Source organism: Procambarus clarkii, chromosome 79 (genome assembly GCF_040958095.1).
Source record: "Procambarus clarkii isolate CNS0578487 chromosome 79, FALCON_Pclarkii_2.0, whole genome shotgun sequence".
In the NCBI taxonomy this organism is placed as follows: domain Eukaryota; kingdom Metazoa; phylum Arthropoda; class Malacostraca; order Decapoda; family Cambaridae; genus Procambarus; species Procambarus clarkii.
Window position 1 is genome coordinate 22,430,917 of NC_091228.1, and position 23,337 is coordinate 22,454,253.

Sequence of the window (23,337 nt, forward strand, 5' to 3'; positions counted from 1 at the left end):
AACAAAGCCGAAACGTTCACCTCATTTCATATTTCTCTGTGGATTTTCCGCATAAAAAGATCAGTGTTTTTGTGATCGTCAATTGCATATATATATATATATATATATATATATATATATATATATATATATATATATATATATATATTAGTATATTTTGGTAGCAGTCTTTCCTGTAGACATATATTATTAAATATGACCGAAAAAGTAAGATTAATAATTCTAACACGAATTTTCTCAATCTTTCGTACATTACGCTTCACTGTTGGAGGTAAATTAAAAATCAATTCTCCAAAATTCATTTTTATTTCTAGTCTGACGCGACACGGGCGCGTTTCGTAAAACTTATTACATTTTCAAAGACTTTAGTTCACAAATACACAACTGAATAGAACTTACGTATCTCCGATTTTATATCTACATTTGAGTGAGGTGGAAGGGGTGATGTGGCATTAACACAAGACAGAACAAAATGTGGTATTAATAGGGTATTAATTTCATCAACACAAGACAGAACAAGGGTATTAATAGGGTATTAATTTCATCAACCCAAGACAGAACACGAAACAATGGATATTGAATAGAAGTGTTTGTAGAAGGCCTATTGGTCCATATTTCTTGATGCTTCTATATTGGAGCGGAGTCTTGAGGTGGGTAGAATATAGTTGTGCAATAATTGGCTGTTGATTGCTGGTGTTGACTTCTTGATGTGTAGTGCCTCGCAAACGTCAAGCCGCCTGCTATCGCTGTATCTATCGATGATTTCTGTGTTGTTTACTAGGATTTCTCTGGCGATGGTTTGGTTGTGGGAAGAGATTATATGTTCCTTAATGGAGCCCTGTTGCTTATGCATCGTTAAACGCCTAGAAAGAGATGTTGTTGTCTTGCCTATATACTGGGTTTTTTGGAGCTTACAGTCCCCAAGTGGGCATTTGAAGGCATAGACGACGTTAGTCTCTTTTAAAGCGTTCTGTTTTGTGTCTGGAGAGTTTCTCATGAGTAGGCTGGCCGTTTTTCTGGTTTTATAGTAAATCGTCAGTTGTATCCTCTGATTTTTGTCTGTAGGGATAACGTTTCTATTAACAATATCTTTCAGGACCCTTTCCTCCGTTTTATGAGCTGTGGAAAAGAAGTTCCTGTAAAATAGTCTAATAGGGGGTATAGGTGTTGTGTTAGTTGTCTTTTCAGAGGTTGCATGGCTTTTCACTTTCCTTCTTATGATGTCTTCGACGAAACCATTGGAGAAGCCGTTATTGACTAGGACCTGCAAGTCCTAGTAATAACTTCCCAAGAAGTTTTACGAAACGCGCCCGTGTCGCGTCAGACTAGAAATAAAAATGAATTTTGGAGAATTGATTTTTAATTTACCTCCAACAGTGAAGTGTAATGTACGAAAGATTGAGAAAATTCGTGTTAGAATTATTAATCTTACTTTTTCGGTCATATTTAATAATATATATATATATATATATATATATATATATATATATATATATATATATATATAAAGTAGAGTTGGAAATTCTGTTGGACGACATATTCGACCTCGAGACACAAAAGAAGGTCACTACCAAAGATACCTTACAAGCAGAACTTATTGCAGAAGGAGGAAAGAATGGAGGCAATTACAGAAGCACCATACTGTCCCCCGAGCTTAAAGCGGCAGCTAAAAGCCTTCGTGAGAACAAGGAGATAATTGTCAGGAGAGGTGACAAGTCGCCAATATATGTCATTCTTAAAAAAGACGAATATCTGGCGAAAATGAACATCATACTCTCTGACCAAACTAAGTTCCAAAGGGTAACGAAGGACACTAACAGCCGAATTAAGAGCAAAGGTCAACAAACTGATCGAAACTGTGAACGCCAAGAAATCCGGACTCCACCTGCCAAAGATCATTGGGGAATATAAACCTGGATATGCGTATGGAAATGTCAAGACACACAAGCCTGGAAACCCACTTCGGCCAATCATTAGCCAGATACCCACACCCACGTACAGACTGGCGAAGCGACTCAACGGCCTGCTGACTCCTTATGTTCCTTGCGCCTTCAGCCTGAAGTCTCCAAAGGAATTTGTTGACTTACTGCGGGGCACACGGGCCACAGGGATAAGAGCCTCGTTGGACGTAGAATCGCTGTTTACCAACGTACCTGTGGACGAGACAATCGGAATGATAGCCGACAGAGTGTATCATGATCCAGCCTGTACTCCTCTTGACATACCAGAAAATATTCTGAGGAAACTACTCCAAGCTTGTACTAAAGAGGCACCCTTCTTGAGCCCGGATGGGCACATGTATAAGCAAGTAGATGGGGTCGCCATGGGTTCTCCCCTAGGTGTCCTGTTTGCAAACTTCTACATGGGTACCATCGAGCAAAAAGTCTTAGTCGACATGAACTTGAAACCGGCCATATACTGCAGGTATGTTGACGACATTTTTACACAGGTACCTGATGTCAGACATCTGCAGGAGCTGAAGGAGGCATTTGAGCAGAGTTCCGTGCTGCGTTTCACTTACGAGATGGAAAAGGATGGGAAGCTGCCCTTTCTAGATGTAACAGTCATGGAAAAGGGCGGAGGTTTCCACACTGCAGTCTACACTAAGGAAACCAACATAGGAATGTGCCTAAATGCCAACAGCGACTGCCCAGACAGGTACAAGAGGAGTGTTGTTAACGCATATGTAGACCGTGCTCTCAGCCACAGCTCAGAATGGAAGCAAGTCGACGAAGAACTCTGTAGGGTAAGGCAGGTCCTAGTCAATAACGGCTTCTCCAATGGTTTCGTCGAAGACATCATAAGAAGGAAAGTGAAAAGCCATGCAACCTCTGAAGAGACAACTAACACAACACCTATACCCCCTATTAGACTATTTTACAGGAACTTCTTTTCCACAGCTCATAAAACGGAGGAAAGGGTCCTGAAAGATATTGTTAATAGAAACGTTATCCCTACAGACAAAAATCAGAGGATACAACTGACGATTTACTATAAAACCAGAAAAACGGCCAGCCTACTCATGAGAAACTCTCCAGACACAAAACAGAACGCTTTAAAAGAGACTAACGTCGTCTATGCCTTCAAATGCCCTCTTGGGGACTGTAAGCTCCAAAAAACCCAGTATATAGGCAAGACAACAACATCTCTTTCTAGGCGTTTAACGATGCATAAGCAACAGGGCTCCATTAAGGAACATATAATCTCTTCCCACAACCAAACCATCGCCAGAGAAATCCTAGTAAACAACACAGAAATCATCGATAGATACAGCGATAGCAGGCGGCTTGACGTTTGCGAGGCACTACACATCAAGAAGTCAACACCAGCAATCAACAGCCAATTATTGCACAACTATATTCTACCCACCTCAAGACTCCGCTCCAATATAGAAGCATCAAGAAATATGGACCAATAGGCTTTCTACAAACACTTCTATTCAATACCCATTGTTTCGTGTTCTGTCTTGTGTTGATGAAATTAATACCCTATTAATGCCACCTCTTGTTCTGTCTTGTGTTGATGAAATTAATACCCTATTAATGCCACCTCTTGTTCTGTCTTGTGTTAATGCCACATCACCCCTTCCACCTCACTCAAATGTAGATATAAAATCGGAGATGCGTAAGTTCTATTCAGTTGTGTATTTGTGAACTAAAGTCTTTGAAAATGTAATAAGTTTTACGAAACGCGCTCGTGTCGCGTCAGACTAGAAATAAAAATGAATTTTGGAGAATTGATTTTTGATTTACCTCCAACAGTGAAAAGAAATGTATGAAAGATTGAGAAAATTCGTGTTAGAATTATTAATCTTACTTTTTCGGTCATATTTAATAATATATATATATATATATATATATATATATATATATATATATATATATATATATATATATATATATATATATATATATATATATATATATATATATATATATATTGGTGTATACTGGCAGCAGGTTTTCTTTCAAACATGTTTCATTGAATATGACCGCATATTCTGTATTTATTATTTTCTGGTTTAGGGCTTCTATCCCTCTAACTATTTTCTTAGCATCAGGGCTTAATTGAAATAGGAGTTCTCCAAAACTCATTTTCGTACTTTTAAGGTGAAGAAAAGAAGTGATTTACTATAGAGTGTATTACACTTATTTGTATAATTTGCACGACGTTTCGAACCTCCATGGTTCATTCTCAAGTGAACAGATCTTACAATACTAGTTGATTTTATACCCGCATTAGGTCAGGTGATAATACAATGAAGGTGAAAACATGGGGGGATACATAAGGGATAAACATAGGGGCTGCAGAAGGCTTTTTGGCCCATACGAGGCATCTCCTATCTAAACACAAAGATTAATCCAGTGTAATTGGCCAATTACACTGGATTAATCTTTGTGTTTAGATAGGAGATGCCTCGTATGGGCCAAAAAGCCTTCTGCAGCCCTATGTTTATCCCTTATGTATCCCCCCATGTTTTCACCTTCATTGTATTATCACCTGACCTAATGCGGGTATAAAATCAACTAGTATTGTAAGATCTGTTCACTTGAGAATGAACCATGGAGGTTCGAAACGTCGTGCAAATTATACAAATAAGTGTAATACACTCTATAGTAAATCACTTCTTTTCTTCACCTTAAAAGTACGAAAATGAGTTTTGGAGAACTCCTATTTCAATTAAGCCCTGATGCTAAGAAAATAGTTAGAGGGATAGAAGCCCTAAACCAGAAAATAATAAATACAGAATATGCGGTCATATTCAATGAAACATACATATATATATATATATATATATATATATATATATATATATATATATATATATATATATATATATATATATATATATATATATATATATATATATATATATATATATATATATATATATATAAGCCTATACTTGCATAAACCACAAGTGAAGATTAATAATCTTTGGACAACACCCACCAGTGGGGACTCGAACCCAGAAAGAACAACTACCTTCCAGTAGCTGCCATAACTAGTATGCTTTAACCCACTACACCATCAGACCTTACAAAAGAAGTAGATAGTTCGAGATATATATCCCAAACATCTCTACTTCCCGAAGGCACCAGATGAGTGTGGGGTCAGTCTGCATTTTTCGTCAAGCCACTGTCAATGTGAGAGAACTCGTGTCCAGCTTATAAGCCTATACTTGCATAAACCACAAGTGAAGATTAATAATCTTTGGACAACACCCACCAGTGGGACTCGAACCCAGAAAGCACAACTACCTTCCAGTAGCTGCCATAACTAGTATGCTTTAACCCACTACACCATCAGACCTTACAAAAGAAGTAGATAGTTCGAGATATATATCCCAAACATCTCTACTTCCCGAAGGCACCAGATGAGTGTGGGGTCAGTCTGCATTTTTCGTCAAGCCACTGTCAATGTGAGAGAACTCGTGTCCAGCTTATAAGCCTATACTTGCATAAACCACAAGTGAAGATTAATAATCTTTGGACAACACCCACCAGTGGGGACTCGAACCCAGAAAGAACAACTACCTTCCAGTAGCTGCCATAACTAGTATGCTTTAACCCACTACACCATCAGACCTTACAAAAGAAGTAGATAGTTCGAGATATATATCCCAAACATCTCTACTTCCCGAAGGCACCAGATGAGTGTGGGGTCAGTCTGCATTTTTCGTCAAGCCACTGTCAATGTGAGAGAACTCGTGTCCAGCTTATAAGCCTATACTTGCATAAACCACAAGTGAAGATAAATAATCTTTGGACAACACCCACCAGTGGGACTATATATATATATATATATATATATATATATATATATATATATATATATATATATATATATATATATATATATATATATATATATATATATATATATATATATATATATATATATATATATATATATATATATATATATATATATATATATATATATGTTATTGAATGTGACCGAAAAGGTGAGATTAATAATACTAGCACGGATCTTCTCTATATTTTTTTACATTTCTCTTCACTTGATAAGGAAGTTGAAAATTTAACTCTCCGATGTTCATTCATACAATTTTATTTGGCCTGAGGCTAATAGTTGCGGTTCGGCAACCCTTGTTAACACTGTCAAAGGCAGAGCTGGAATGATTACAAATTGATTGATTGATAAAAATTAAGCCTCCCAAAAGGTGGCATGGGCATGAATAGTCAATCTAAAAAACTAAAAACATTTTAATAAATTGTAAAGTAACTCAGGATATTTTCAAATTTTGTATAAAATATTTATTGTTTAATAAAACTGAAAAATAAATTCTTTTTATTTAAAACTTGTGTATAGAGAATTGAACATGAAAACTTCATCCTAAAATTCTGAGTGTCTCAACAGAAAGCGAGAATATATGGGGAGGTAAATGTAACAGCACAATTAAGTGTAATTTTGTACTATTCCTAGCAGTCAGAAAATTTACTTATTACACTTAGTGTTAAACCGTACTGTCAATTCGGAGGATGTGTTGTTTAATGTGTGACCATGTTGACTGTTGCAGCTGGTGGTGCCCATGTTGTTTAATGTGTGACCATGTTGACTGTTGCAGCTGGTGGGGCCCATGTTGTTTAATGTGTGACCATGTTGACTGTTGCAGCTGGTGGTGCCCATGTTGTTTAATGTGTGACCATGTTGACTGTTGCAGCTGGTGGTGCCCATGTTGTTTAATGTGTGACCATGTTGACTGTTGCAGCTGGTGGTGCCCATGTTGTTTAATGTGTGACCATGTTGACTGTTACAGCTGGTGGGGCCCATGTTGTTTAATGTGTGACCATGTTGACTGTTGCAGCTGGTGGTGCCCATGTTGTCGCCCAGCTTCGGGATACTGTTCTCCCGCCAGCTGCTGGAGTGGCGCGCCTCCACGACAACCGTCGCCATCATCTACAGCGCCTTCATGCTGGTGTGGAAGTTGTCGTCCGTCATCGTGGCTTCTCTAGTGCGAGAGTTCGGCTTCCGGCGGGTGGCCATGACGGGCACCTTGCTGACGTCTTCCTGTCTCACCATCAGCGCCTTCGCCACCTCTCCTCAGCTCCTCTTTCTCTTCTTCTCCCTGGGCTGTGGTCAGTAGCACTTCTCTTTGTCTCTTCTCCCTGGGCTGTGGTCAGTAGCATTAGTGTCTCCTCCCTGGGCTGTGGTCAGTAGCACTAGTGTGTCTCCTCCCTGGACTGTGGTCAGTAGCACTTCTCTTTGTCTCTTCTCCGTGGGCTGTGGTTGTTGGAAATTTCAAACATTTAATTACTAACACCTAGTACAATAAGATGTAATTCTTCTACTAGGCATTATGATTTACTAACACTATTAATCAGTAGAGTAGAGAAAATTAAATTAATTTAATTAAGGCATAGTACCGCCGGATTTATCCCCCCTAGAATCATCGCCGTGTTGTGTCAGCCAACCAGCCACATGGAATTATTTCTACATATTAATGGATCGAATTGAATCCCACCTCATTTACTTTTCATTATTAAGGATAATCGATTAATAATAGATTTACCTTCCTTTAATAGTATATACGTTCGTTTACTGAAAATAACTGGTTACAGTCTTGATCAGATGTTGCAGTACCTAAAACGTTAAACTTGATTTCCACTCTTAATGTTTCGCGCATTTAATGTCGGCTAAATTAATTGACCCGCACTATGAAACATCATTTATTGTCTCATAAGACCCTGTATTATGATGTAAATATTCGTCAAGCACCTCTCCATCCATAAGGAGCTCTGTTTGAAATATTATAAATTATACCCAGAGTTCCAGCATAGGCACGAGTACACATGCGTCACTGGAGGGAGGAGAAAGGGGAAGAGACTTCTGCCATATTGACTAGTATTATAGTGTGGGTTGGTGGTGTTGTCGTTTTGTTGATCCTTCGTTACGGACAACCCAACCCACAACTCAGTAGAGTGCATATACTTCACTAGGAGATCATCCTGGGCGCTTCTGGCTCTTGAAGAGGGCTAAACGTCACATGTTTAGGGGATGCGGCTCCAATACTTAGCCTCGTTGTCACGTGCACACACCCACTCGAGCCGCTGTGACTCCCCACTCTCTCCTTATGTGAAATGATCTCCTCAATCCCCTTTGACTTATTAGTTTTCCGTCCTACCCTGTCCACAGCGGTGGTTCTTGGTTCTTTCTCTTTCTTTCTCTCCTTCTTTACTACCTCCTGGGAAGCTTCACTAGGACAAGGGCAAACACCAGCAAATCTGAATACATTTACTGGACAAAGCACATACACAATACATACACACATATAATAATAATGAATCCTACACTCTATACTATTTCAGTCAGGTTGCACTCCAACACCATCAGAACTCTATCATCAGCTTATCAAGTGGTATCCTATCTCCTGATTCACCACCTAATATTATCAACCTCCTCAAGTAGATCAAGTCTTATAATACAATGTTGTACTATCAGCAAGAGAATATATATATATCTATAAACATGTACAAGGAAAATCAGCGTATGAATGCAATAACATATATATATATCAGTATAAATGTTCCTTGATACACAACAATGATCAATCGATCACCTTATCAGTCCTAGAACACATACATCTGTAGGTAATCCAGCCTACGACTGTAACTCTAAACTTCAGTACAAACACTCCTCGGCACAAGAATGGCAAACAATCACCCTCCTTTCACTGCGTCTTGCACGCTAATGACAACCACTCTATCACCTCCCTACAAGTAATCATTTAGACTTCCCTTCCACATCTGGAAGTTCACTACCCTGATCTCTTCAGGTTCTTCCAGGTTTAACTACCAGGATCCTCTGCAGCTCCTCCAGGCTGCTACACCATGAAGTTTTCCTCGAGCAACTATGGTGCTTCGCCACTTCTACAGAAGCACGTGACACTCCTCTTCACTGCTTCTCCTCACAGCTCGAGGTCCTACTCTTCCACTACCTTGGAGTTTCATCAACTACTCCCTCTGTGCTGGCTTCGAAGTTCTCAGCAATTTCTTCCCCAAAGACAAACCTGCAACCCATTGACACTCCAATAAAAATGTTTCCCCTTAAACACATAAACAAAAATATATTTGCCTCCAACATCTATCTGCTCTCTACATACTGTGAGAGTGGACTCCCCCGTTTTGGGCTGGTCCATGCTCCACCTCGCCCGGCGGTCCTCACTCACTCTGGGAGGGTCCTCCACTGCCAGGAGCCGGGCTCCCTCAGTCACCTGCCAGCGCTCAGAGGGGACGGACGTCGCTCCGTCATCCAGGACGTTCCTCCCTCTCCACTCTCTTATTTTAGGCCTTCTGCCTTATCAAAACATGTCTAACCTATCAATAAACATTGCTACTGTCGCTGGGCACACGACCAACTACAAGTAATCACTATAGACTGGCTTAAATCGTGCTTACCACAGATTGTCTAGTTGAGGGCGCTCCTCCCTCTGATGGAGTCTGGCCAGGGCACTCCCACGGCCCACGATAATATCTCTGGGCGGCTAAATAAACACTCCTCGCCGTCCATGACTTGAGACCACAACGTTCCCAGTTCGATTCCACAGCTGGAATATCTGCACACTTCTCCTCTCTTGGAGATATATCACTAGGGGTTCCTTTCTGACGGGAGCTCAAACGGAGCACGGCTTCCCCTTGCGATGTTTGGCACTCAAGTGAGGTCAGAGCCCTCCAGAAGGGAGCCTCACGCCTCCAGCAAATTTTCCACATCTCCTAACCAGTCATTTATCTATTTTCTTATTCACTGCCCATAATCTCAAATTGTTTATTAAATCCAACCAACTATTTTACATCTGTGTTATCACCTCTATATTTCCTAGACCCTCTAGTCAGGTCAGGCTTGATAGAATAATTCTCAAGGGAAGACTCATCTTTCGGCTACCTGGGATCATAACACTAGCTAGCATCAAAGTGTTCTGGAGCCACTTTACATAAATCGATCTTTCCTAGGAGGATCCATTATTCTGCAAGCTTCTGATCGAGAGTGCAGCCTTCCCAGCTTACGAACACCACGTTCGGCAGTGAAGTACTATCTAGAGTTTGTAGTATTGGTCTTTATTCACAATTCTATTTAGTTTGCTGTTGTGATGATGCAGGCGATATAAAACACCCAGTGAATACAGCTTTTATCTCTCCAATTATTTTGGATCTTGCGGTTAAATGCACGAATACTAAGTTGGAGTGGAAATTATATAAGTTTTACCTTTCAGCGTGGTATTAAGACTGAGGGAGACGTGTTACTGATTCCACGATCACGTGTTCCCACAGATTGCTATCTAGGACTGGATTAAACGTGTTTTAGAGGCTGGACGTGATCTACGATCATCTGATACAGCTAAAACGTTTCCAGTATTCTATTGTAGATAGTCATCATTCATTATTGAGTTAAATTATAATTTATATATATGATTTCATTAACAGAAGTGTATTAACTTCTTCTTATTATTGAAGGGCATTAACTTCCCATTATTAACCCCCCGAGTTGTAGGGTGTTAGGATTTAGTTCTGAATTATTATTACTATTACAGTCCATTTCTTTAAATATATTTAATTACATTTTTGAATTAATTATTAGAGTTCCATAAGCCACTGGTTCTCTTAATTTTAATAGTAATATTGGTCCTTCGAAACTTTACTATAATTTCATTATAGAATTAAATTCTCCCCCACATCTTTTGGTTGACTTCGAACCGATAGACCAACATATTAATATAAATTACTGATTTGCATAACAAGTATAAATTTATAAATAATTTATGGTCCAGTAAATAAAGTTTAATTACTGGTCCTATATAATCTATTATAACTCAACTAAATTACTAACCCTGATTATAGTATACTCCTAATTGAGTAGTATTATCAGAATAGGCTATATATTCATTATTATTTACGGCCGTTAGTAGGCCACACATATTATAGCCTAACCCCATTATTTCATATTATTCATTTTCCAGATTAAAGCCAATGTCTACATCAGGCTTTAGTGGGCTATAGTTCATTGCCCACACATTGTGTCCTATACCTCACACAGAGCTGAACATAATGAGATCTCCCAGAGCAATTGCTCACAATTAATAACCTTGTGTTAATATCTGTATTAAATTGGTCACACCATTTAACCATTATTTATTTGGTGGTAACATCACCCATATTCCTTTTGCCAGACTAATTCGTGAAAACCTGTCACGAGAGTCTAAGGCAGGAACCGGTGGCTGAGCGGACAGAACACTGGACGCGTGATCCTGTGGTCCCGGGTTCGATCCCGGGCGCCGGCGTGAAATGATGGGCAGAGTTTCTTTCACCCTGATACTCCTGTTACCTAGCAGTAAATAGGTACCTGGGAGTTAGTCAGCTGTCATGGGCTGCTTCCTGGGGTTGGAGGCCTGGTCGATGACCGGGCCATGGGGACACTAAAGCCCCGAAATCATCTCAAGATAACTCAAGACATATGTGAATAATAAATTAATTAATACTATTAATCTTCACAGAAGATTTCGGCCAGAGAGCCAACATTAACTGTATACAGTTAAGTTTCTTAAACACGTACTTCTTATAAGTGTATATTCTATATATGTATCAAAATTATAAGAAAAAAATAGCACTGCTATATATTCAAATATTTTTACATCATTTATTGTATTTTATGTCAACCCACAGAGGTAGGATATTTTTAGACTTGAATTGTAATAAAGTATGTACAACTCTAGCCTAAACTATTTAGCTACTTTATTAGGTAGAATTAATACCAGACTAGCACTATATTAAACAGCACTGGTCAATTACTTTTCAATGTTGTGCAGACCCTGATAAGGGTGAAGAGTATTATTTTACACAAAGTGTGTACTTATATTTTATTACATATTTACTGTGTTCATCTTTGAGTGTTACTAGGTGTCACTATAGTTGACATTTAGAGTGTTATGAGGTTGCACTATACCAACCGATGGTGATAATAATGAGCTAGCCAGATGTACAACCAAAGTGTCATCCAAGCATCACTCAAATCCTAGCTATTTACTATTAGGTAGGTAAGCTAACCTCTATACGAGGTTGGATTAACCATAGCCTAACCAAGAAATTAAATATTAGGCTATCAATAAGTGTACCTGCTCCACACATATATATATATGAGCAAGTACCATAGCTGTCAATACTTTGCTATATAAGCCCTATAAGGCTTCAACCCATAGCCAACATGGCAACACCAGAAAAAAACTGAACGAATTTTGAAAGGCCTTCAAAGTCACTTGACAAGGCTAATCAACAAATGGGACAGTTGGGTAGAAGTAGACCCAGTTGATCTCATATCGCTAGATTTCTTAGCAAAGATAGCTAACCAGAAATTCAAGCACTGACCGAGATGAAATACATCAAATCATATCTGACCTTGCCAACTATAAAGACAAAATTCAGGTCAGGTGAAATTACTATACTAAGATGCTTGCAACAGAAAATATTCCTGCTGGATTAGAACACTTTTATAGTATACACATACCAAAGCAAGCAACCAGTTCATCAGATGAAATAAATAGCTGCATCAATATGAGGATACTCCTCTTATTAAGTTTGACTCTTACACAGGATCAAGTATTGAAGTTAAACCTATATTTTCTACAGTCTCCTCTAATATAGCTTCACCCAATGACACATTAGCTGAATCCGAATAGCTTTCAGAAAGCTCATCTATATATTCCATGGTTTCTGTGAATTATATACATGAGGCTACTGAATTAACAAGCCTTCCAGATGAACCCAGAGAAATAAGTGAAGCTGCAACAGACAGTGAAGCTGAAACAGAAGATGAAGATGCAGCTGAATTAAAAACTAAAGCTGAAATTAAAAATGAGGCTAAGCAAGAAGCCTTAAACCAAATTAGTGATAGTCCTAACCACTCAAACCAGCCTCCTAAAGGTAATGCCAAATGTGTTAGCATCAGTCAAGCTATTCAACTCTCTAGAAGAAGTGCTGACAATGAGAAGGCCATCGTAAATCTCGAGCACCAACTATTGGACTTAACTCAACCTGATCAATCAGTTGAGACCTTGCAAAACATTTATTTTAAAATTCGAGTCACTGTTAAAATCATTCAGCAGTGCAGTTGGATCAACTCACTGCTGAGTGGATGACTAAAATTGTCATCCAAAGAAAATTGTCTAGCATGGTGCTAAACGAATTATATTCATATCAGATTAATACTGTCCTGACAATGCAGGATATATTAGCAGGTTTGCGTATTGAAGTAAATCATAGACAAGCAAACCAGGCACTATATATATGCAGCCAAACTACAGTATTAAACTACATATATTAGAAAATAGATGATGAGGCCTTATCTTATTGTACAGTAGGCTTAGTCCACCAGGTATAACTAGGATGTAGACACCAAATAATCCTTATGTGAGGCTAGCTTCTAACACCTCACTGATGTATCAAGATTAATTCTTGCTTCCTCTTTTTGCTCTTGTCAAAGGGCACTAGCTGTAAGCCGAAATCTAAATATATGACAGCTATATCAGATGAAAATTTATATATTATTAGATAAGGACCAGGAATTTATTACCTGTGTTTAGATGCTGTTTCTCGTGCTAACCGGTTCGCCCTATATCTACCTAACATTAACTGGCCAGAAATGATTAGATAAACGGGTTTCGGTAAGACACTTCTCATGTTAAGATGTTGACTGCATGTTGATGATGGAAGAAGCACTAATTTGATCTCCATAACACTTCGTCCAAGAGAATTATAGGAGCTGAATTTGCTCCACAGCGACTTGGTCTTAACAAGGACAGAGACCGCCTGATAAAGATAGTATTTAAAAACATGAATGCAACAGAGGCAATTCTAGCAATGAAGGGCCTTCTGTACAATGAGAAAAGTTACAAGAAAGTATTACTGCAGAGGGACACGACAAGGGAAGAGAGAGTAAAGGCAGTTAACAATGGCTGACCTTCACCACTGATGCCTGGCTCTCCTTGTCCAGATGTCAATATGTGATAGAAGGGTCACATTTACTCTATTTTGATACTGATAATTATGTTAATTCAAGTGAGATGTTTTTATGATATTAAAAGTCCAAAGACTAATGTATTTAAGAATAATTCCCAACAGAATAGCTGTTTTTTTTTGCAGGGATATTCCTGCGCGGGCCCTAAGCCTCTGGCTGGCCCACTAAGTGTTGCTTGTTTCTGGTTTACTTGGGCAGGGTATGAGTATTTATGACTCGTATGGTCGCTTCAGTAAGATTTTGCCATATGTGTTTAACAACTTCTTCTGCTCTGTTGAATCTAAGTTGAAATCTTAATGGGTTTGTAACTGTGCACTGTGTTAGATAATGTTCCAGTGGTCTGTCGGGCATTTGTCCACAGTGTTGACATTTCCTCTCATCTTCCGGATCCTGTAAGCCTATTTCCCATGCACATGGGTATCCAAGCCTGATGCGATGTAAATGCACTTCTGTTGCTCTACTGTTCCCTTTCATCAAACTAAGTGGTTCGTAGTTGGTTGAATTCTTGTACCAACCCGCAGATCCTGATGTTGCAACTGCTGTGTTGTGGTCACTGTACATCTTTTGCATTGCTCTGTTTCTAATTACTTTCTTAATCTGAGATAGACTCTGTGGTATGTAAATGTACATTTCTCCTCTTAGTAGCAAGTTTTGCAGCTTCGTCTGCAATGCAGGCGATGAGTCACAATAACGTGGCTGAAGTATGATGACCAGACCACACACTAGAAATTGAAGAGACGACGACGTTTCGGTCCGTCCTGGACCATTAGTAAATATTAGTAAATGGTGTCGGGTTTTCTGACAAAAATCTCGTGTTTTTCTTTTGTTAATACCCCTGCACTGTGCACCTGTTTTTGGCAAAAACTTCAAAGATTGTGACGTGAAAACCACCTCATTACCCGAGGAAAACAGTCCGAGTCGTTTGTACAAACTATACATTACTATAAGAAGAGTAGTTCGTTCCATTATAAAGGACATCACAATCGACTTGAGAATGGTCCAGGACGGACCGAAACGTCGTCGTCTCTTCAATTTCTAGTGTGTGGTCTGGTCATCGTCTGCAATGTCATTTCCTATTATTCCCACATGACTTGGCACCCAGTTGATAAGTACCCGTCGGCCTTGTCGTTTAAGTGTTTGCATGAATGATATGACATTTGTGATCAGATGGATGTTATCACATATGTGTTCTTGTTGCAAGGTTTCAATGGCGGTTCTCGAATCTGTATGTATGATAACATGTTGTCGGTGTTCAGCAAGAGCATGTTCCAAAGCCTTTTGAATGGCTAGCATCTCTGTTTGTAAAGTTGAACACCCATTTGAGAGCCTCCAACTATTTACAGAGTTTCCTGCTTTAACTGCAGCTCTGGTTTCTTGTCCCTGCTGGTCTACTGATCCATCTATGAAGTAAGTAAAGCTGTCTGATGCCATGTTTGCTTCTATATGCATCTGTGCAATATTACGTAGCAGATGAGGATTTGTCTGCTTCTTCTTTCCTTCAAGAGCCATAATCTTAAAGTCTGCTGGCAGAGATTCCCAAGGGCTTGCATAACAAAGTCTGCAGGTATTTCGTCGACACCCCTCTCAGTGACTGTGTTTGTTATATCGAATGTATTGACGGTGTTTATCGCACAATGGGTCCACCTGTTGCTATTGGAGGCTCTTCTGTCCAGAGTTAGTGCTCCAGTGATTATATCTTTAAGTGAACTGATTCTAGGTCTAGTCAATATCTTGGTCAGCATGCACGCAGCAATCCCTTTTACCCTTATTTCAATCGACGTTAGCTTTGTTTCTGGTCTTAGGTTCAGTATTTTAGTCCATCTGGGAGAGAATAGCTGGTGAATTTATAGCACTATGTGGCAATGATATCCTGTTTTCTATTGATGGAAAATTCCACTACAAGCTACATTTTCTATGGGTTAACTTGTGGATACAACAGCAGCAATATTATCTGCTTATTGTATTTAATATTAGTAAATGGTGTCGGGTTTTCTGACAAAAATCTCGTGTTTTTCTTTTGTTAATACCCCTGCACTGTGCACCTGTTTTTGGCAAAAACTTCAAAGTGCAATTGTCAAGGACATGATTTTGTTGTTTTTATTAACGGTCAGGAAACGTTAATGTCAAAATGTTTCCAAACGCAACTATTTTTATTTCAAAACACAAAGAGTGATGAAAACATTAAAAAACATTAAAATATAGCCTATGTAAAAGAAGCAAAAACACAACTCTCAAAACGACATTTGTTGTTTGGCGCAGTGCAGTAAACTATTTCAATACTTGCATTCATGAATGTGGCTAGCCGCTAAATCATTTGTATGCACATTGTATGTATGTTTCTAAGTTTAAGTAATACAAATATTCTGCAATAATTTTTATTAAATGACCAATTAGTTGTCATGTGTGGCCTCATGATAACACAAATGTGACCCATATATATATATATATATATATATATGGCCCTCGGGGGACCCTCAGTTTGACATGTTCACCTTAGGGGATTTATACGTCAAAATGATAATGTATATTCTACTGACTCACACATATTCTTGCTCTCACATCTGGCCGAGAACACTCACAATTGAGTGCTAATTTGAACTCGTACCTCCAGGTGCGGGAGCTGGGCTGTCGAGCACCGCCTTCCTCAACATTGCTCAGTACTTCGACAAGCACCGAGGCAAGGCCAACTCCTTCATCACGGCCGGTGTCGGTCTGGGCCAGTTCTTAGGTCCTCTCCTCATCCAGTTCCTGCAAGACAAGTATGGTCTCAAGGGCGCCACTATGATCCTCGGAGCCGTAGTACTCCACGGCTTTGTAGGCGCTACCTTGTACCAACCAGTCGAGTGGCACTTGATATACCCAGCCAGGGACACGCATCCACCACACAACGAAGGTGTCTCCTTGCTTCTGCCAAAGCAAGCACAATCTGAAGTCACAAATTTAAAAGCGGCTTGTTCTAATGGGTCACTTTCGAGGGCAGAAGAACATCGGTGGTCAACAGAGGTAGCCCAGGAACATTTACGGAGACACAACAAGTCAAAGGAAGTATCCCACAAGAGAAGTAGGCATGAGAGCCAGAGCTCTCACACGTCCAGGGCATCTAGCAAAGCCTCATCATACAGCCAATCTGACCTAGACCTGGCTAGCCTGGCCTCCCTAGGCTCCTTAACTATGCTACCCGACCGGGACTCTCTAAACACTGACGTGAAAACCACCTCATTACCCGAGGAAAACAGTCCGAGTCGTTTGTACAAACTATACATTACTATAAGAAGAGTAGTTCGTTCCATTATAAAGGACATCAGCATTTTAAGACATCCTTCCGCCTTGATAGTAGCCTTGGGAACAATGCTCATTGTCGGGGGCCACTCGAACTTCATTGCGTTGGTTCCATTCGCCATACAAGCAGCTGGATACTCTCTGCAGACAGCTGCTTGGTGTCTCTCTGTGGCGGGCGCGTGCAGCTTCCTCACCAGGATGACCGTGTCCTTCCTCTCTGACTTCTCCTGGTTCAACATGAAACTCTGCTACATGACTGGCATGGCTACCATGGGCACCACTGTCATTGGTAAGTTAAATTATATTTAAAAGCCAATTACAGTTGTGATATATCGTTTCACAAAAGTAATATAATATGGTGGGACATTTGGGGCTTGACTCTATTTATTTAAATATTAAAGTAATGAAAATCAATTACGAAGTACCACCCGCTTTTATAGTAAAGAGGGAAACTAAGAAAATATGATCATTAGAAATTTCCTAGATGAACCAGTAACTATGGATAAAATACTAGAGAATATGATCACTGAAATAATTAATGGGCTGTATAATTAAATGAATCAAAGCCTCAAACACCTACATTGGGGGGGTATTACTGGAACTCAATACGTCCAGGAACTAGTGTGGTTCGTTCACCAGTCCAATGTATAATAATCTAATCCTATGAACATTTATAGAGTCATTATCTTTATCATCAATGAGAACATAGATTACGAACATGAATATAATAATTATAATAAACACATGTTAATCCAATGAACAGAGTTCTGCATGTAAAGGAATACAGATAATAGAAATCAAGGAATACAAAAAGGAATCTTAGCTTAAAGACGATTTCCAAGAAGTTAGTTACGACTCATCCTCTGATTCTCCTGGACTCGTCATGGAACACTGGGAGTTGATTAACATGGGAAATGACAGCTCGGAGAATTCTTCACACACGCTGTAAATCAAATTGTTTTCAGTAGCAACAGATTAAGCTACTAGATATCCATGTTCAAGAAATTGAGATTAATAATAAGAGGAAATAATGACCTGTAGTTTTTTATTGTCGCACGGCGTCACGACAAGCTACCGAGCTATAAACCCACCCCCTATATGATGCATCAAATAAGGATAAAGGTACTTAGCTAATATGGGCACTGTGTAAGTTAAGGCTTGCCGAAGTTCGCATCCTAGGTTCCGGTCCAGCCTATCCTAGATACTGAGGCGCTTCACTGGCCGGTCACGTGGTATTACATAGAACCAAATTTAATAGGTTCTGGCCGAATATCAAATTAATCTCTTGACCATTCGACTTGTTTTGTAAAATGACACTGACACCAGCAAAGTTAATGTCTGCAAAGGCTCTTCACACCTCACAGTGGCGACTTTCTCCTCGAGTTCTTGATGGCGTCTACCCTCGTGTCTGGGGTAATGGCGTCTCGCCGTGAGCACGTCACCTCGTGAACTGGCGTCTCCTCCGCCCCGCGTCCCGCGTTTGTTACTCAAATTATTTATGGCGGATATTATCATTTCTCGCAGTTGTGATTGAAATGCTCGGATAAGTACGGGTTTATTATTTAGAGGAGTTAAATATTATTATTTGCCCGTTTTATGATAGTAAACGAACAATGGAGATGAATTAAAGTCTCTCCAGGGCATTCATGCATGACGTAAATTTATTACTAGATAACAGTTATAACTATAAACGCTCTATTTGGCTTTAGTTGGGGATCAGTTTATCTGTAATTAATTATCACACAGAACACCGTTGTTTATAGAGAATCAAATTCAATTCTCAGACACATTGGATATAAATGTGTTTATTACAATGGAATCTGACGCAATACTGGCGTCGGGTGACGTAAGAATTCTAGCCTTATTGTACAGATGTAATTATTAGTACATGTGAACTCTACGCTTGGTTAATTTTAATCACTACAATGATTAGTAGAATTAGTAAGAATTAATAAGAATACAACAGTGTTGTATTTAGTGTTGGAAATTTCCAACAAATATTGACCAGATACTTAACATTAAGTGTTGATATGTAGTTCTCTCCTTTACCTGTTTGACAATGTTGAGATGTTACAGGCGCTCAGGAGGCTAATTATGCACTATAAACAGATGGATAGCTAGCTGTGATAGATGTTATAGCTGTTAAAGAACTATGCGAAGTTTATCTAGTAACTAATCTGATTATCTGAGAACCAACTCCTTTTAACAGTGGAAGAATATAATTTATGTACAGAACTCTCTCTCAGCCCGGAGACCTTTGACAACACACTGATTTTCTGTCCACCATCGAGGCCACTAGAGAGATGGTTGCCCTCACGTAAATTCAGTTAAATATTGTTTACAATGCCTTGAAAGTAAACAAATGTAATACGAGGAGAGAAGTGGTGGAAGCACCTTCCATCACATCTTTAATGTCACATCACAGTTGACTGTTACAATGGCCGACCCAGGAGCTATAGCTCAACCTCAGAATACAAATAGGTGAGTGCACCTCGTCTCATGGAGCGGTAGGTGCTGCCCAGGAGGACAGCTAGAGTGTAGGGTGTTTGTTGACCACTAACTCTCAGTAGGAGTGCTGGAGTGTAGTGTGTTTGTTGACCACTAACTCTCAGTAGGAGTGCTGGAGTGTAGTGTGTTTGTTGACCACTAACTCTCAGTAAGAGTGCTGGAGTGTAGTGTGTTTGTTGACCACTAACTCTCAGTAGGAGTGCTGGAGTGTAGTGTGTTTGTTGACCACTAACTCTCAGTAAGAGTGCTGGAGTGTAGTGTGTTTGTTGACCACTAACTCTCAGTAAGAGTGCTGGAGTGTAGTGTGTTTGTTGACCACTAACTCTCAGTAGGAGTGCTGGAGTGTAGTGTGTTTGTTGACCACTAACTCTCAGTAAGAGTGCTGGAGTGTAGTGTGTTTGTTGACCACTAACTCTCAGTAAGAGTGCTGGAGTGTAGTGTGTTTGTTGACCACTAACTCTCAGTAAGAGTGCTGGAGTGTAGTGTGTTTGTTGACCACTAACTCTCAGTAAGAGTGCTGGAGTGTAGTGTGTTTGTTGACCACTAACTCTCAGTAAGAGTGCTGGAGTGTAGTGTGTTTGTTGACCACTAACTCTCAGTAGGAGTGCTGGAGTGTAGTGTGTTTGTTGACCACTAACTCTCAGTAAGAGTGCTGGAGTGTAGTGTGTTTGTTGACCACTAACTCTCAGTAAGAGTGCTGGAGTGTAGTGTGTTTGTTGACCACTAACTCTCAGTAAGAGTGCTGGAGTGTAGTGTGTTTGTTGACCACTAACTCTCAGTAAGAGTGCTGGAGTGTAGTGTGTTTGTTGACCACTAACTCTCAGTAAGAGTGCTGGAGTGTAGTGTGTTTGTTGACCACTAACTCTCAGTAGGAGTGCTGGAGTGTAGTGTGTTTGTTGACCACTAACTCTCAGTAAGAGTGCTGGAGTGTAGTGTGTTTGTTGACCACTAACTCTCAGTAGGAGTGCTGGAGTGTAGTGTGTTTGTTGACCACTAACTCTCAGTAAGAGTGCTGGAGTGTAGTGTGTTTGTTGACCACTAACTCTCAGTAAGAGTGCTGGAGTGTAGTGTGTTTGTTGACCACTAACTCTCAGTAAGAGTGCTGGAGTGTAGTGTGTTTGTTGACCACTAACTCTCAGTAAGAGTGCTGGAGTGTAGTGTGTTTGTTGACCACTAACTCTCAGTAAGAGTGCTGGAGTGTAGTGTGTTTGTTGACCACTAACTCCACACTAAGGACACTATTACTACTGGCCGAGATATATTGACCCCCTGACTGACTCCCCGCCAGACGGTGCTAGTGGGAAACAGCGCATTAATGTATGGATTTTATATATCATATAGGCTGCATTTAGCGTTGATGTTACATGTGTGTTGAGTGTGGTGTTACATGTGTGTTGAGTGTGCTGTTACATGTGTGTTGAGTGTGCTGTTACATGTGTGTTGAGTGTGCTGTTACATGTGTGTTGAGTGTGCTGTTACATGTGTGTTGAGCGAGCTGTTACATGTGTGTTGAGCGAGCTGTTACATGTGTGTTGAGCGAGCTGTTACATGTGTGTTGAGTGTGCTGTTACATGTGTGTTGAGCGAGCTGTTACATGTGTGTTGAGTGTGCTGTTACATGTGTGTTGAGTGTGCTGTTACATGTGTGTTGAGTGTGCTGTTACATGTGTGTTGAGCGAGCTGTTACATGTGTGTTGAGTGTGCTGTTACATGTGTGTTGAGCGAGCTGTTACATGTGTGTTGAGTGTGCTGTTACATGTGTGTTGAGTGTGCTGTTACATGTGTGTTGAGCGAGCTGGTAACATCTGGTGTTAGTGTTCACGTTGCAGGGAAGTGTAGTGGGACAGGAGGTGGTGATGGGAGTGTTGGGGTGTGCAGTGGGCTCATGCTACGGCCTGTGCAACCTGCTCATGAGCAAGGTGGTGGGCGCCCGCAACATCGCCGCCACCTTCGCCGCCAGGAACTTCATGGTGGCGCTCGGCTTCTTCACCATTGGACCCTTAATTGGTACGTGTCCCATTTGGCTCGGTAAGCTTTAAATATATTTTATAAGGTAAGTGTGCAATGTTATCAAGCAATGTTATTATTGAGAAAATTATTTGTGGCAATGTGGGATTTGAACCCACGTTTTGGTGACACCTAGAATATTTTTATTGTTATTATTAGTGGCCAAAGAAATCCCATTTAACGATGCATCAGTGGGAGTTAGCGCTTCTGCTTGGCTGGTTACACAGCACAGGTTCGAATCCTCAGTAGATTCTACTGCTCTCCTGTAATGTTCAGGAGAGCAGTACTCCTGAACATTACAGGTAAAAATATATTCGCAAAAATCAGCTGTAACCTGGGGAGGTATGGACGTTGGAAGTAAACATTAACAACTCTAACAGCTAACTGCAGCTCTGGATGTGATTTCCATTGGTACGTTTAGTAGAATTTGCCTTTTGGTTTGATATAATTAGGATAAACTTAGTGGAAATTTACTTAAACTGTGATAATTGTGGTTGAATTTAGCTATTGTTGTGTTAGCTTAGGCTAGGATTGGTCTGGTTTGGTGGAATTGATGCTAGAAAAAACACATCTGGATATAGAAATAGCAAGAGGGACACAGCACTAACACTATGAAATGGTCTTGGGAATAGGGTATGACATGCCAAGACTGGATGTTGGTAATTGATGTTAACAGTACTAACAGTTAACTTCCGCTTTTGGTTGTAATGTGATTAGTTTACATTTAATTAAATTTAATTAGGGTAAATGTAGTTGAAGTTATTCAAATTGGGAAAAATTCTGTTAAATTTAGCTTTTATTGTGTTGAGTAATGTTAGGGTAGGTTAGGGGTAGGGTAGGGTAGGGTAGGATAGGTTAGGGGTAGGGTAGGGTAGGGTAGGATAGGTTAGGGGTAGGGTTAGGGTAGGGAAGGTTAGGATTGGTTAGGTCTGGTTAGGTCTGATTAGGTCTGGTTAGGTCTCGTTAGGTTAGTTTAGGTTAAGTTAGATTAGGTTAGGTCTGGTTTGGTCTGGTTAGGTTTGGTTAGGTTAGGTTATGTCTGGTTAGGTTAGGTTAGGTTAGGTTATGTCTGGTTAGGTCTGGTTAGGTCTGGTTAGGTTAGGTTAGGTTAGGTTATGTCTGGTTAGGTCTGGTTAGGTCTGGTTAGGTTAGGTTAGGTTAGGTTAGGTCTGGTTTGGTCTGGTTAGGTTTGGTTAGGTTAGGTTATGTCTGGTTAGGTTAGGTTAGGTTATGTCTGGTTAGGTCTGGTTAGGTTAGGTTAGGTTTGGTTAGGTCAGGTCTGGTTAGGTTAGGTTAGGTTGTTAAGTTTGGTTTGGTGTGATTGATGCCAAAAATCACATCTGGATGTGGAAAATGGCTAGATGGACAGAGCAGTTTTTTTTTTTTTTTTTTTTTTTTTTTTTTTTTTTTTTCTACCACAGACGTGGCCACACATTTACAATGCTAACCAGCATATATACATTTTCTTCTGTCCTCCATGGACAGGGTTAGAGAAGTGTTAAACATACAGTTCAAG

The 23,337-nt window shown here is 39.9% G+C and overlaps 1 protein-coding gene across 2 annotated transcripts in view; it reads left to right on the forward strand.

The window, feature by feature from the left end:
- The window catches only part of LOC123764539 (monocarboxylate transporter 9), a 47,943-nt gene that overhangs the window by 14,207 nt on the left and 10,399 nt on the right, over positions 1–23,337 (forward strand). Inside the window, exons 2-4 of one of the 2 annotated variants that reach the window (XM_045752519.2) lie at positions 6,833–7,103; positions 16,640–17,596; positions 21,630–21,821. In XM_045752519.2, coding sequence (XP_045608475.2) covers positions 6,833–7,103; positions 16,640–17,596; positions 21,630–21,821 — 1,420 coding nt within the window. The remainder of the gene's footprint in view (positions 1–6,832; positions 7,104–16,639; positions 17,597–21,629; positions 21,822–23,337) is intronic. The other variant, XM_069314586.1, reaches the window with a different exon arrangement.